Source organism: Molothrus aeneus, chromosome 2 (genome assembly GCF_037042795.1).
Source record: "Molothrus aeneus isolate 106 chromosome 2, BPBGC_Maene_1.0, whole genome shotgun sequence".
In the NCBI taxonomy this organism is placed as follows: domain Eukaryota; kingdom Metazoa; phylum Chordata; class Aves; order Passeriformes; family Icteridae; genus Molothrus; species Molothrus aeneus.
The window spans coordinates 79426208-79442406 of NC_089647.1; the positions used below are offsets into that span (position 1 = coordinate 79426208).

The 16199-nt window shown below is 37.2% G+C and overlaps 1 protein-coding gene across 1 annotated transcript; it reads left to right on the plus strand.

The window, feature by feature from the left end:
* Positions 1–999: 999 nt before the first annotated feature.
* Positions 1000–15583, plus strand: LOC136571213 (protein-lysine methyltransferase METTL21E-like). Its single transcript, XM_066571547.1, has 5 exons — positions 1000–1103; positions 2771–2855; positions 11511–11665; positions 14125–14242; positions 15159–15583. Exons 2-5 carry the CDS (start codon positions 2786–2788, stop codon positions 15581–15583), a joined length of 768 nt encoding a protein of 255 aa, XP_066427644.1. The 5' UTR covers positions 1000–1103; positions 2771–2785.
* The last annotated feature ends 616 nt before the right edge of the window (positions 15584–16199 follow it).

Genomic DNA, 16199 nt, shown 5'->3' on the forward strand with positions numbered 1-16199 from the left:
GACCATACGTTAAAGTTTTGTATGAGACATTATCCCTCCCCTAAATGGGCGAGGGGCTGAGGTGAACTGGGTGGTTTTTGACCCTTACAATTGCAGAGAGTCTAAGTTCATGTACAGTTTATACTGGGTGAAAATCATCCCTTTTGATACTACTTTTAGAAAAGATTGTAACATTTTAAGGAAATTCTCAGTCTATCCAGCCAGTTTACAGCACTATTTCATAAATCACTCATTAGCATTACTGAATTTTACTTTAAAAGTGTGTATCAGGTCCTGGTGAGTTTTTATATAAGTAGAAGAGCTCCCTTTAATTTCTTCTGCTAACTATGGTACAGAGACTCTCACATCTTGTAGGTCTTGTTTAGTGTTTTGGTACAATAATTTATTATTTTTTGGTGACACCTAGAAAACCCAGTTGAGGTCGAAGTCTAATTTTTCTTAAAAGTGTGTCAAGTGAGAGATGGCTCCTGTCCTGAATTGATTGCAGTCTAAAAAAGAGAAGCCTTAGACACCTGTATTTGGTTCCATGACAGTATTTGTGATCTGTTGTGTGCATGGACATCTTGGATATGGAGCAGTGGTATGTTTGTATTTATGCAGGGTGACAGGGTTAGGATTTTGGGGGTTGTGTACCTTGTTACAGTTCTGCATTCCAACGGGAGCATGCATTCCTATACCACAGCTGCAAAAGCACCGCTTCCCGTTGGTAAATTTTTGTCCTGGACGACCCTTTTGGCTCTGAAGAATGACTTTGTGCTCTTAGTTACTTTTTAGTCGCAGTGAGGAGTTGCTAACACGCAGCCACTATTTATTTTGTAAACAGCGCTCCCAAGTTGGTTACTTTGTGTTCGGAGCTCCCTAGAGAGGCAGGGGTGTCTCGCTGTTACAAAATTGCTCCCTTACGTAAGGGCTGCCTGGTGCCCTCTTTGTGCTCGGGCTGCAGCTGTCGGGATTCGTGATTGCTGCCGGTGTGGGGATGTTGGCAATATGTGACACAGGCTTCGGAACACGCCTTTGCCTGCGGCTGTCACGGGGGGAAGCCAATGGCAAGATAAGGACTTTGCTGTTGGAGCACCATCTTTGGAAATCTGTGAGAGATTCAGGTAACGTTGACTGAAATGCGGTAGATGCCAGTGGTGTTTAGCTTGTCTCTGTCTTTTATACTAAATTAGTTTATATCATTTATTTTTAAAAATGTAACTGAGCTGTTCAGCACTGTTTAGTTGCTTGTAGCACTCCTGAATGCCCATGTTGGACTATTTTAGGTTGCTGTGTAGCTCAGTGCACCTCAGGATATTTTTAGAATGACATTAAAAATGTAAAGGACCACAAAATACAAAGACTTTGTCCTGTAGGGTGATTTTACCTTTTATTTTGTCTTCTAATGGGAAGAAAATCTGTCAGTTTTAATACTTCTGGTATAAACGCCAAGGTGATGACTGTGTGTAACATTTTCTGGTTAGTATCCCTGTAGTTTTTTATGCCACTTGTTATTCTGAAGATGCATACAAAGACTTTGAATCTGAGTCTCTTTTCTGTTTCCTATCTAATGATGTTGCTGTTGCTAAGTTCATGTATAGACATAAATATAATGGCAATATTTTTGTTCTGTGTGCTATGGAGACATATAGAAAGCCCATAAGTTATTTTCACCTTCAAACAGGATAATGGCTGCTGGTATTGTAGTAGTAAAGTTAAACATTAAACCTGTGTGCCTTTTGTGGTGTGAAGTCAAGAGAGTAAGGTGCATCCTCTCAAACAAGAGAGGGCTGTTCCATACTGTCCTCTTGATCCTGAAGTTTTGAGAGAAAAACCTACCTAAGACTTTGCACTGTGAGGACAATTTGATATTCAGAATATATTTTTATTTTGATTGTCCTTTCATTTTTTCTTTCTTTTTATTGTTTGGTCCCACTGTGGAGAGATATTCTTTTAGCCATTGCCTTATTTAATTGCATCCCTATTGGGTGTTTAGACATCTGTAGATTATTAACTATATGCTACCTGTAATCATCCTGGCAAAAATCAGTCAAATTTCCAGGTAAGAGTGGACATTTAAAAATCATATCAAAGTATCAAAAATAATCAAAGCACTGTGTGGGGTTTTTTGTTTTGGGGGTGGGTTTTTTTCCCCTGTGAACTCAGTGTTCTTTCTGATTGTAAAATAACAAGAATTGGAGACTATTGGTTGTCTGCAGACAGCTGGCAATTGTATTGTATTCTGTCCCATTTTTCCTACTATTTTTTTCTCCAGCATGCTCCTGTTCATATAGGCACGTATTCTTTCTGTTCAGCATGTTATTTGTAGATCCTGCTCCCTTATTCTTATGTGCAGCTTTTACTGTTAGATGAGAAGAAAAATTACACCAATATGATCTAATCTTGTTAGATCATATAATCTTGGTGTAATTTTTCTTCTCTCTCAGGCATTTTTCTCCCTTTCCTTTCAATCCTTTATAAGCCTACCAAGCCTGATTTTGATTCTAACTTTAAAATTTCATAAAATAGATCTAAACATTAATCAAAACTATGGTTTGGGGTTTTTTTTTAATCTGTTCTTTTTCCTTTGTGAGAATACAACAGTTGAACTAGTTTGCTGTCTTGTACTTTTATGCCTTGAATATTGATACTTATGTGTCTTCATGTCTTTACTATCAATAGAAGTAAATTGTAGCATAATACACGTAATTTGCTTTTTAAAATGAAGCTTATGTGTCAAAGAAGAGATAAAGTAATTTTATTGAGACAGACTTGTGTTTCTCTGTCCTAGGGTTTGTGGTGTAGTATGGATTTGACACCATCACAGCATAATCATCTACAAAATCAAGGGGTCAGAGAATTCAAAAGACAAGACGGTAAAATGTTTCTTATTTCACTATGTTTCCTTGTTGCACTTAAGAATATTATTAAGTATAAGGAACAAAGTGTCTTGCTGACAATGAGCTATCTTCTAATTTAGAATTTTCTGAAGAACTTTTGTTTATGGCATTGGTACAGAAAATGCAACAGATAGCACTGTTGTAGTATGCTAGCAATGCACGAGGTATTTCAAGTGTGTTATACCTGCATGCTCTTGTCCGGGCAGCTTCCTGCTGGTGCCTGGCATCTGTCCTCCAGTTTACTTGTCTCGCTCCAATGAATGAAGCTATGACTATGATCAAGCTTTTCAGACAGGTTTGTTTACAGGCTGTCAGTTAGGAGAATTGGTTATTACAAGCCTGATTTCTGTCTAGACAGCCTCAGAACCTACCTTCAAATACCTTCAGGGACTCTTGGCAGTGTTTTCTCTCAAGTACTTTCATGGCTGCACATCTTTGAGTATTCTAAAGCTTCATAAATTGTCCCTATTTTTTTTAGTGGTTACCAGGAGTAGACAGGGTATTAGGACAAATGCATCTGTTTTGCGATGGGGTCTAGTTATGTTCTACAGCTGAGTACAAAAGGAGGACATTTGAAAAATTGTTTTATTTTTCATAATATTTTTGTGTAAAATCCCAGCTGAGTTCTGGTCTGTGTAAAGCCAGGTCTATAAACATTAATCTAAGAGAATGAGGAGACATGAATTGGATATCCTTACAGACTTTGCCATCTTAAATTCTGTGCCAGGTTCTGGAGCTGTAAGGGTGCTGAATCAGATGCGTGGAGATTTGCCTGCTCGATTTCTTTGAACCTCTGCCTTCCTTGTTCTCATCCTTTTTCTCTACTGCTTTCCCCATTCCTATTTCATTATTTCACCTGCCTAGTCTCAATATCTGTTTCTCAGGATTCTTATTCCAGTTCAGTTTCTTTGCAAGTTTCAGTCATAGGATCATAGACTCAGAAAATGGTTTGGATTGGAAAGGACCTTAAAGACCATCTAGTTCTAAACCCCTGCCATGGGCAGGCACACTTTCCACTAGACCAGGTTGCTCAAAGCTCCATCCAACCTGGCCTTGAATATTCCCAGGGATGGAGCATCCATAAATTCTCTGGGCAACCTCTTCTAGTGTTGCACCACCCTCACAGTCTCAGCTCTTTATATTTGGTGCCTTTCCCTTTGCTTATTAATTTACTCATCATACATTCTCCAGTTTAAAACTTATTTTTGTTCGTGATTCCCCTTGCTACTAGTTCTCAGTTTACAGATCAGTCCTCACCTGATCATTCCTTTTGTGGCTTTAAACAATCGGTTCTCCACACCTGCATTTTTGTCTCTCTTTCCTCCCATAATTTCTCGTATTAGCTTTAACTCTCCTTGGCTAAATGTTTCTGAGACCAGATGATACCACTCCTGTCTTAATTTCTTGGGAAACTAAATTACTTTACCCTAGTTGCATTATGTAAATTCACCCAGAATAATTTTATCTCTGAGACGAAAGAACAAGTTTGCCAGGTGTGCTTGTCCTTGACAGTCCATCGTCTCACTTCACTCGGCCATGGCTCAGTTTTTAATCCATAAATATCTGAGAAAATGCTGACCTAGTAACCTTCTCGTAAATTCTGACATTTTAGAAGGGACACACTCCTTCTACTTGCCCTGCCTGACAGATGTCCTAATTGATGGCAATTCTTGCCATCATTTCAAGCATCTTGGTGGAGGCCAGAGCGGTGCCTTAAAAGGGACATACTTGGAATGGAGCCAAGTGAAAAGCATCCTAACCCTCTAATTTACAATTTAAGATAATTCAGCTGGGAGGAGGTAGTGATGTAGCACCTCATTCATATTTCCTGGGTTACTTGTAGAGATACTTCTTTCTCATTCTCTTCTGCACTGACGCTTTTTCACTGACTTCAAAGACTTTGTTATAAAATGTGAAAAACTGTGGCCTGAGTATGGACCCCAAGTCTGCCTCTTCACCACTGAGTGCCTGATTTGTAGTTGGACTTTTCCTTGCTTTTATCCTTCTAGCATGATTCTTGCAATCCTGGTTTCCTGCTGGCTCATCTTATTAATTTAACACTTCCCTGTTTTCTTTCTCTCCCCTCAATAAGTAGACATGCTATTTCAGCTTAAGACATTGCTAAACTCAAATGAAAACTTCTTGTATATGGACAGAACAGAAGTTGGAGGCAACACTCAAATAATCAAAGCATATATGACCTTTGGGGGTAAATCAGTAACTTATTCTTCCCTCTCAGCCATGTGCCCATCTTTCCTATTTTCATTTCTTTAGTCTTTGCAGTACCTGCACTTTGACAATAAATAATATATCTCAACTTCCAGATAAGAAAAGTGGTATGACTGCATGGGTTGGTGTTCAGGTCCTTTATGCAAAGGAATATATTAGAAATCAAGAATTATTGGTAGCTGAATACTCACAGTGTTTTTAAGGTCACTTCCTATCTGTCAGGAAGTTAGCTGCCTTTTATAATGTATATTAGACCATCTAATTTAATAACAGAGTCTGCTTTGCAGTCAAAGGGACATAATTTAGTTATTTTTAGAAAGTAAATAGCTTCTGAGCCTAGACTTGGAGATGTTTTCAATGACAGACAAACATGATGAAGTAACAAGGAAAGTACTTGGCAAACTTGAATTCATTATGTGTTCATGAGATAAAATGACTACAGTACTTCTATTTTCAGCCATTTAATCGTTTTTAGATGACCTTTGACTTGGATAGGGCTGGGATATCAGTGTTGTAAATTTGAAACTGAGTGCCTGATTTGTAGTTGGACTTTTCCTTGCTTTTATCCTTCTAGCATGATTCTTGCAATCCTGGTTTCCAGGATTCTCAGACCTGGGTAAATACATTGGCTGGATACTGTGAGCAAACCCTTCTCTTGTTCTTGTGTCCTCGTGCTCTGGGCTAAGTGCATCTTGTCTTTTGGCTGAGAAGAGCCTGCCTGTGGGTTGCAGTTTTGTATTTCTGCATTTCAAAGTATAAAGTTTCAAGCATTTTGTTACCCTGGCATGATATCTCAGATTAATTGATACAATACACCCTTCACTGCCATCACTTCAGCAGACAGGGCTTGAAATGAATGTAGTGGAATGCCTACACTTACATGATGATATCACTTTTTGTAGGTAGGGATGAAGTAAGGAAAAGTTAACTGTGCAGTTTAGACATGCTGGAAAGGTACTTTGCTTTATATTCTTAGAAAGGTGTAGGTACATCTGACTTCTGTGAAGTCAAGAGCATGATTAACTTTCCCCCCTAGCACCTTCCTGTGAAAGCCCTTAGGCTGAAATGGAATAAAATAGAAATAAGTGGAATGAAATAAAGATACTAAAGTGATGCTGCCTGAAATTTAGGGACTATGTTGTGATTCAGGTTGTGTATGTTTCCATGGAGCCATCTGTAGTGCCTGTAGGACTACGGCTCTGATCCTGACCTGACAGTAGCTCAGTAAAACTTCTGAGACTCCAAAGTCCCTTACTATTGTGCCCTTTATGTAGTTTTAGGATAAATTTGGTGTGAGCCATTGGAAATATCCACATGGATTTATTGGTATACCTTTGGATGATTTCTGTCAGTGGAGTAATGTAACTCTTCTCCAGTCGTCTTTTACAGTCACAGTAGAGTTGCAGATTTGTTCCCTCACTGATCTTTTTGCAGGTATCCTCTTGACTTTGGGATATATAGATAGTGACAATATATTTTTTAATATAAACAATATGTATGATATATATTATTTCCACATGATATAAATAAAATACATCTTTAAATATTTAGTTTGGATGACTTCACTCCTGTGTGTCCAGAGTGGGGGGTGATCTGAAGAGTCCTGGATGTTATGAATTTTTGGAATCTCTTGGAAACTCTCTAGCATCACTCAATCAGTAATATCAGCAGAAGTAGTACTCCTTTCCAGAGGACTGACTTCTCAATTGCTGAGAAGTCATAGAGGAAACATCTTCACAGCTGTTGATGCATGGTATTAAAATATTTGTAAGGACAAGTCTAAATGGTAAACTTTAAATCTAAACTCTGCAGGTGAAAGTGTTCTCCTTCTGAAGATGGGAGAACATGTTGCTGTAGGGGTGAACTTTGTCAGGGCAAATTCATGCTAAAGTCTTGGATTTCATTCCTTTTGCCAGTTGGAGAAAATCCATCAAAGCAGGCGAGAAGCAGATGACTGGATCTTATTTCCTTATGACATTGGGCTGTGACACCATTTGACCTCCTGAGATTAAGCAGAGTCAGGCCAACACTCAAAAGAGACTAATATATTTTTTTCTTCCCTGCTCCCATGAATCAATGGGTGAAAATATTTTTTTTCTGAATGAATCAGAAATCAATTCTTCTAATCCACTAGCAAAGTACTTGGAGTATGTTTTGTTACTCTGTGTGTTTTTTGTGAATGAGTCTGAAAATGGAGATATTGAGTGCTAGTATATTCCTCACAACTTTCATTGTGGAAGGGTCCTTTACTTTTTTAGCTATGTTTTAGTTCAGATATCTAGATTTTATGTGACAGGTGGTGTAAATAGCTGATCATGTATCTTGTTTCTAAACAGGTAATATTTCTACTAATTCTAAGCAAAATTGAGCACGTAAAGATTGCCCTAATTTTATAGAAAAAAAGATGCTGCAGTTTGCAATTTTTTCCGTTCTGACCTGGTCTGTTTCCTGTTATTTTCTTTCTATCTTCCCTTCCCTGCTTGAAGGGCTTAAGCTTTCTCTTAGCAGAACTGACATAATTTTGTTTCTTTAGGTTTTTGTTCTAATACAGAGCATTTTAACATTTGTTTAACATGACATGTGAATGTGTCAGCAAAATCCTCTGGTTCCTACACAGGATTTTGCAGCTTGACACACATTTCTCTAACTAACCTGCCTCTGACTTCACAACTCCAGTTTCCCACATGATTAGTATGTCTGTTTGGAAAGCTTTGTTTGCATTTCAGTTGCTTTGCCTTTAGAATGATGTTTAGGCTATTTGAAGTAGTTGATTCAGTGCAAGATGTGTCAACAGTACATGAGGTTTTCCCTCAGTCCTGATATTAATGTAAAATCAAGGGAGCTCATGGAACCTGCTCCAAAGATGTTAGACTTACATAATAAGCATTGCTTTATCTAAAATATTCCAAAGAACACTGTAAGTAATTAACCTATCAGGCAAAAAGTCTTAAGAGACTTAAAGATATTATTGAAGGATTTGAGGCACCTGTAGAGGTAACTTTTTGTACACAAGTTCAAGACAAAGGAGTTCACTTATTTCACTAAGAAAAATGATCTCAATTTCTGTATGTTACCTTGATTGGATCAATCTGCCTCATTTTACTGTAAATAAGGTTCTGGTACTAGAAACTCCAGTGGTTTCTGTGTTTGCTCATGCAAACAGATGAATAGGCTGAAGAAAATAGTTCTGTGTGTATACCACTTCCACACTTCTTCACATCAAAGAAGAGGGGTGAAACAAGCCTATCTTGTCAAACACAACCTGTGTGTTTCTCTTCTTCTGGTTCTGTGAAGAAGGGAGGAGCCAATCCTGGCAGACTTTTCAGTTCTGATGGTTCAGTATCTGTGCTCCAGTAGTATTGCTGGAAATGCCCAATATGCACTTCCATCCTTACAAGAATTGATAGCCAGGTCAGTCAAGCCTCCTCTTCTCTTATCCTACCCTATTCTACTGATGAGTAATCTCTTTTTTTATTTAAATGTCATTAGAGTCCATTCATTGACTCATAAGTTCAAGGCTTTTTTTTTTTTTTCTGAACAAGAGAATATTCACTAACATAGAGGTAAACACTTCCAGAAGAATAACTCCCTTTCAGCTTTTTACACCTGTTATCAAGGAGCTAGTTTGATCAAAGTAGTTTTCTTAATGTTTTCAGATATTAAAAGAGTTCATCTCACTTGGATTTTCCTTACTCTTACAACAATTTTTGTGTCACTTGAAACATTTCCCACTAGTTCTTTATTTTTCTATTCTCAGTGCTTTGAGGGCAGTTACAGAAAAAATAACTTATTTCCTTTTGTGCACTCCTACAAGAAGTTGTTTTGAAAGATAAGAAGCAGCAGAGGAGTGTTTCTTGCTGTTCAAAGGGAAACTTGTGCAAAATAAGTGAATCTGACTAAAACTCTGCACTTCTTATTTGTCAGCACTCTTTGTCAGGATCATTAATGTCCTGGTTCTGATAAAGTTTCTCCTTTGGGCCTTGTCTAACATGATAACTAACATGATAATTTGATGAAACAAATATTATTTTTGATTCTTCAAAATAGTAGAGTTTTCTTAAAGAGAAATTGAAAAAAAAAAAAAAAGTGTAAGCTTCTCCAGATAAGCCACCTGGAAGATTACCAAAAGGATAAGATGGGCAAAAATTCAAGAGGTGTTATTGACCAGCAGATTTGGGATTCTTCTTTCAGGGGTACAGACAATGCTCAGGAAGAGAGCAGTGGCTTACAAACTCTGTTAGTGTAGATGCTACGCAAACCTGGAGTAGAAAGTTTGCTGATCCTGCAGGGAATAGGTGGGAAATGTTTATTGAGTGCTAGAGGGGCAGCTGTAACTCTGCTAAAGTTTTACAGATCTTCTCATAGGAGCTTTTTAAGTTAAGACCTAATAAGTTACCAGCTTCTCAACAAAATTGGATCCAAAACAGATGTCAAGGGAGGAAAATCAAGAAAAATGGTTGTAATTGAAAGGTAATAGAAAGGATAGCTTTTACTTCCACAGCTAGTAATGATCACAGAACAAGATCAGACTGCTCTAAGCAATGGGAGAAGTTTAAAAACAGGCGATATCTGGTGTGCTTGGAAACAGGATGATCTATTAAATACACTTATGATATGTGTAATAAGACAGCTTTTTAATATTTCTTTCATAAGAGAAAGATTAATTTTGCCCTGAAGTAGCATTTCCCTGGCACTTAGCTTATGTTTGTCAAGAGCTCCCTGATTACAGGCACAGTGATGCATGTGTTTTCTCCCAGATTAACATCAGAGGCTTGAAGAGGCTGACACATACTGCTTGTTTTCCAACATCTTAAAATACCATAGTTTCAATGTTGGGCATTTTATTTTATTTATATTAATCAAATTTATGAAAACTTTTTTTCCCAGCAGTATATGCATGATATTGTTTTTAATTTTGCTGTATCCTGTGATTAGGGTTCTTCCCCCCTGCAATAGATTCTACGAGTACTGTGGTTGGTTAGTCAGCTTTTATTGGGTTTTTGTGTCTTAATGTCAACATAAATTCAAATATTTTTTGTTTTTCTTCCTTGTTTGATGCTATTCTCTATTTTCCTGTGATGCCGAAATTTGAGTTACAAGCTTAAAGCACTGGCTAATAAGTTTGAGCAACTTCATGATGTATTTTTGTGTGGTATAATCTTTTTCTTTGTTCACCCCTGCTTTTATTCCTTGGAACAAGGAAGGCGAGACTTTGTCCATAATTATCATAATAAAAATACTGAGGCATATGGCAATATAAATGACAACACTTGGGGTCTTTATGTTCTTTGTGACCACAATGATTCAAGGGGGAAGAAAATGTACAGAATCTTCAGTAGAGCAAAGTATTTTATGTTGATGAAAGCATAAATGGTTTCATTTTCCAGAGCCAGCAGATCCCAAAGGTAATATCTGTGATTTTGATGGGAGCTGCAGGCTTGATACAGAAACTCTGCTTTGGACAAGGTGGTAACTGAGTTATCTAAATCTCTAGCATGCTTTCTAGGTGTAGCTTGTAAGCATGTTTTTCTTTCACTGGTTTGCTAACAGACTATAGTTGGCTATGAAAGCAAAATTCCCATGAAAACTTGGAAGAAATCTAGACTTTGCTAAGAAAATGCTCTCGACAGTTTCACTTACATATTGTTTTCTGACATTGTGGTGCAGTTTTGTGTGATGATGGAAAACTGAACTAGCTTGGTATTCCTCTATAAAGGAATGAATCCTCTTCTGTTAGAACAGTTATTCAGGATTTTGTTAGCTATCATAAATATTCTTTGCTTAGCAACAGGGATGGCATTCAGGATATCAAGCCAACTGGAAAGAATCCCTCTGACAGGGCGCTGTTGGGGTGGGTGGATAAGCTTTCCTGACAACACAAGTGCTTTCACTCCTGTCTGCCATAATTTGTGTTGCTAGGATCTGTTTCACAAGTTTTGTGACAGACTTATAAATGATATTCTGGCTCCTTTTGTTTACTGTCAGAAAGAACCAGAATATGGGGAAAGTGAACAATAAAAGGATATGGAGAATAATGAAAAATCCAGGTGCATTAGGCTGTGAGTGTCTTTACTAGGGTAGCTGTTCTTGAAGGAAAAAAGTTTAAAAATTTCCTTTGGGTTGCTGAAATGGAAAACAATGTATGCTAACATTCCCCTTCTTTACTTTGTATGAACTTGGCTACTTCAGTGAGACCTGAAAGAAGTTATTTAGTCACACACTGAAAATTTCAATTAGAATTCAGGAGAATAGCTGTGTACCATGCTAACCATTAATGATGAAATGTATTTTATTCATGGATGTAATTTATATTCTTGCTTCCAAATCAGCTTTTCAATATGAATTGATAGTTTTATTATCAGTCCTCTCAGCCTCTTTGACCTTTTATACTTTTGCTTCCAGGGGAAAAAGAAGATGAACAGATAGTTGCAGAAATCATGGAGAGGCGTTTTTTTCCTGACCAAGCTTATAAGACCTGGGAAGGCTTTCACTTTGCTGGCCATGAGATAAGAATTACAGAAGCCACTGATTGCTACGGGGCAGTTGTTTGGCCATCGGTACAATATTTTTGTAGTATAGTTATTTTTCATTTTTGGAGCCATCTAATATTTAAGATTTGTTTTGTATAATAAATATACTTTTTTATATGTTATAAACCCAAGGAAATAATTCTGTGTTTCTCTGTCTCTGTTCTGCAAATCCCAAACCTGAATTTAACCTGTTTTTTTTTTTTTTTTTTGTGGATTTATGTTTCCTAAAGCTTACTTGGTATTTCTTGTGCATGCCGTAATCACCCAAGGTGGATGATCCTGTGTCCCCTCCTTGCTTGCCAGTAGCTTTTAATCCTATTAGCCAATTACAAGCATTTCTTTTGAAAGAAATATGGCAGTTTTATGATGATTGCATTTCTGTACATTTTATAAATACAGATGGCTGTGTAGCAGGCAGATCCAGGTTGCAGAAACAACTGTGATGCAAGTTCACAAGGTGTTATCACTCATAGAAGCTGTTCAACCTACTCATGTAAGGAACAAATTTACCTTGTTAATACATAGACATGGGAAAATGTTCAGCTGGAGCTTTCAGTTTCTTAAACAGCTGGAAATCTAGTTGGAGAGAACCATTGTCCTTGGCTCTTGATATAAGAACCATCAACACATTCACCATACAAGTATTCTTCCTCAAGTTTTGAATATGTACAATGCAGCAAACTTACTGTTTTGAAGTAATTAAGACTGAAAGAAATCTCTAGGGAGGTGCCACGATGCATGATGAAATTTGTGTCCCTAAAGGAGAGACCCAGGATGCTCCATTTCTTTCCCAACAGCCTCACCTAGGGTCATACTGTTTTTTAGAAGTATGACCATAGTTCAGCTGAAGATAATTGTCCTACTCTTCTGCTTTGAAGTCCAAATGATATTCCTGGTTTTAGGAGACCTGGACCAGTCATCTGTACTATATGTTTTGGTGACCTCTGCGTATGTCTTCATGGAAAGTTTGGCTGACTACCAATTATTCGCACAAAATCATGGACTTTACTGGAAAACATATTTTTTTCCTGGAATGGCTTAGCCAGTTTTGTTGTAGAAGGAAGACAACCCTTTGATCTCTGTCTCTTGATATCCTCCCTTCTACTTCCATCTATCTGTACTTGAAATCTTCTGAAAAATGGCAGCCAAATTTTTCAAGAGTGCAGAAACTTTAAGGAAAGTAAAGTTTCTGCATGTTTCATGGAAAGGAATGCAGATTTCAAAGTTTCCCTGATTTAACCTTCAGAAACTTTGATTATGCCAGTCAGTTTCTACAATAGAATACGGCAAAACCCTGAGGGAAGAAATTATAGGAATTAATGTAACTAGGAGGAAATCCTAATGTAAGGTCAAATATAATGTCAACATAATGTCAAATATCAGACCCAGTCTTTAGGAACCTGACTTTTATTATTCCTGGTTCTCACAGACTGATTTCTATATCAGTGCTGTTGATTAAACAATATATGTAAGTTTGGATTACCTTCTCTTCTGTGCTCTGAATTAAAATGTAGAAAAAAACCCCTTTGTTTTACTTTCTAGCATGTTAACACTGGGTCAGCAGTCCTCCTGCTCCTGTCCTTCTCATCCATAATTGCTTAAAAGCAAAACTAATTTTGCTGTGCCAGAGCAGGCCGCTAATGATTGCCTTTCGAAATGGTCATTTTTATTGTGAGAGGATATAGCAATCTTATTTGTCAATGGAGATTATATAGCTATCAAAGCCTCAGAAAGATATGGAAGTAAATATGGAAACTATCTTTATGAGAGAAATAAAATTAGCAATTTCTATTTCACCAGTGAACTAAAATGCACTGGTCAGCATGTGATCGGGCAGAAAAGCTGAAGAAGATTTTTTTAATCTCTTTAACTGATCAGTTAATCACTTTACATATACATGTGTAAGAAGTCTGTTGTAGATGCTCTTTGTGGCTGTAGTTGCTATGGAAGTTTGCTAAGTCTAACAAGATAAGCAAATAGAAACTGCAAACAAAGCCAAAAGAAAAGGGGGTAAATCTATTTGTCCCTTTTGAACCCTAACAATAATTAATTATTGCCAGAAATAATTGACTATTGTAAGAACTTAACAAGGCTTCTTGGCTATTTTCTCTCAGAAGCAGTCTTTATATCTAGATGTTTTTGTGAAGGACATAGTTTATCTCAACCAGAAGTAAGTCCAGTTATAAGCAGGAATTGGTGACCGGAATTTTAGAACTCGTCATGTGTTGTGACAGATTATCTAATTGTAGCTGCTCCTTCTGTCTGTAAGAATTCACAGACCTATATGGAGGCATTTTGTATTTTGTGACCTATAGAGCATAAAGATCATGGTGAGCTGTGGTCCTTTAGGGACAGTGCTTGAATGAATATTGCTCATTTGAACAGACAACAATTTTTTTGCATGCTTTTAAATGACAATTCATATTTAGTAAAGGGATTTAGTTCATTATTTTGTTCAGTATGTTAATGGATTTCCTCCCCTACAGGCTCTTGTTCTGTGTTATTTTTTGGAAACTCATTCTAAACAATGCAATTTGGTTGACAAAAATGTGATTGAAATTGGAGCTGGAACTGGCTTGGTCTCCATAGTGGCCAGTTTGCTGGGTGAGTATGTGATATTTTTCTTAAGCTCTTGGAAACACCTCTCAGATGAATAATGGAGGACAAACTATGTGGCTTGGTTCTTCTAAGAGACTGTTGTTTGAAAGTTTCCAAGAGCAAGAAACAATAAATTCTAAAAGGCATGTTTGGAAACATGCTTTTGTGGGTTTTTTTTTTTTGGGAGTGTATTGATACAATAAAGGAGGTCCCAGTAGATATGTTGTCATTAACCATGTTAAACTGGGGATCAAAATAAGAAATTAGTGGCTTTGCAGGGTATCAGTGGCAAATAGACTGAGCCAGATGTGGGTAAGACCAGTGCATCCCCTTCCTTTGACCAAACAGCTCTCGGATGCCAGGTCACCTTCTATCCAATTCTATCCGTATCTATTTGTGTTTCAGTATTTTCCTTCAGCAACTTGATCTCTGCTACAGACATTGTTGTGTTTTCTCTCATGGCACCCTATTCATCTTCAAGAGTAATCCAGGTCAGTGGGTTCTGCATTTAACAGAACTTTAGCTTTTGGTAGTCTGAGAAATCTTCTTGTGTGAGAAGGGAAGAACCTGAGGTAATGCTTAAATTTCATGCTGACTTCTTGGATTCAGTAATGGGTATTCATCAATCCCTAGTCAGCCACTGTACTTTTAACCAATGTGATGATATCAAGACACAGTAAGTATCTGATTTCTCCCCACCAGCTGCATTTAGATGGCAATCTGTAGAGTAGAACTACAAGGAAGAAAATATTTATTTTAAGCACAATATTTAAGAGTTATTGGGAGCATCTGCATTTTTTTATTGCCCTCAGTGAGAGTTACCTGATAAGACCAATTCCTTGTGTAGTGGCTTTTGTGAATGGGCTTTTAGTCAAGTGTTGTTGTATATTCAAATATTGTATTCGTTTTCTCTGTGTCACAGGTGCCTTTGTGACTGCCACAGATTTGCCAGAATTACTGGGAAACCTTCAGTACAACATTCTCCAAAATACAAAGCAGAAATGCAAACACCAGCCTTGTGTTAAGGAGTTGTCCTGGGGAATTGATCTGGAAAAGAACTTTCCTAGGTCTTCTTGTCACTTTGACTACATTATGGCTGCTGATGTAGTTTACCACCATCCATTCCTGGATGAACTCCTCCTAACTTTTGATCACTTGTGCAAGAATGATACTGTTATTCTGTGGGCCATGAAGTTTAGGCTGGAGAATGAGAACCGATTTGTGGACAGATTTCAGACACTGTTTGACTTAGAGGTGATTTCTAATTTTCCCAGTTTGAACATAGCCTTATACAAAGCAATGAGGAAAGACAGGATGAAAGCCAGACCTTCCAAACTGAAGGTCTGAAAGAGGGATATAGGGAGGTGACAGCTGCAGCTGTTCTCTCTTTAATAATTTCCATTTTAGTAGCTGCTGACACTTACATGAATGACATTTCTAGAGATAGGTAAAACAAATCATCAAATTCCTAGTGCATTCCTATAAATTCCTAAATTCAATTTGCCAATAGTGATATACACAGAAGAGATAAATCTGTGACATTGTCTTGACTTTTACGTGCCAAGCTGACAACTAATAACTTTTACAAGTCTTACCATGATTGTTATGGGTCATATAATGAATATTTCCTGAAGTTTTCAATTACAGCTTTGAACAGCCTCTTATAAGTTTGAACAATTATTTAAAACTTTAGACTATAAATCTTTGTATTTAAAAGTTTTGGTGTTAAATCTGATATTTCCCCATTTTCACTATCATTTTAATCCTTCCTTTGAATGCTCTTAATAAGACATTAAATTAGCTGAAAAAACCTCACCACCTGGAAAGCACACTTTTGTGATAAAGAGATAGAATACATTAATTACTCTTAATGTAATGATTATACTTTCATTTTTAAATTTAAATTTAGGGATTCTTCAACACACAGAACACATGAGGCAAGAGGGATTTAAATGTTTTGTTG

Bases quoted from the DNA above. Each gene is read 5' to 3' on its own strand.
- LOC136571213 (XM_066571547.1), top strand. From the start codon at position 2,786: ATGGATTTGACACCATCACAGCATAATCATCTACAAAATCAAGGGGTC. The intron at 2,856-11,510 runs GTAAAATGTTTC...TTTTGCTTCCAG, and splicing joins AGAATTCAAAAGACAAGACG to GGGAAAAAGAAGATGAACAG. The intron at 11,666-14,124 runs GTACAATATTTT...CCTCCCCTACAG, and splicing joins GGGCAGTTGTTTGGCCATCG to GCTCTTGTTCTGTGTTATTT.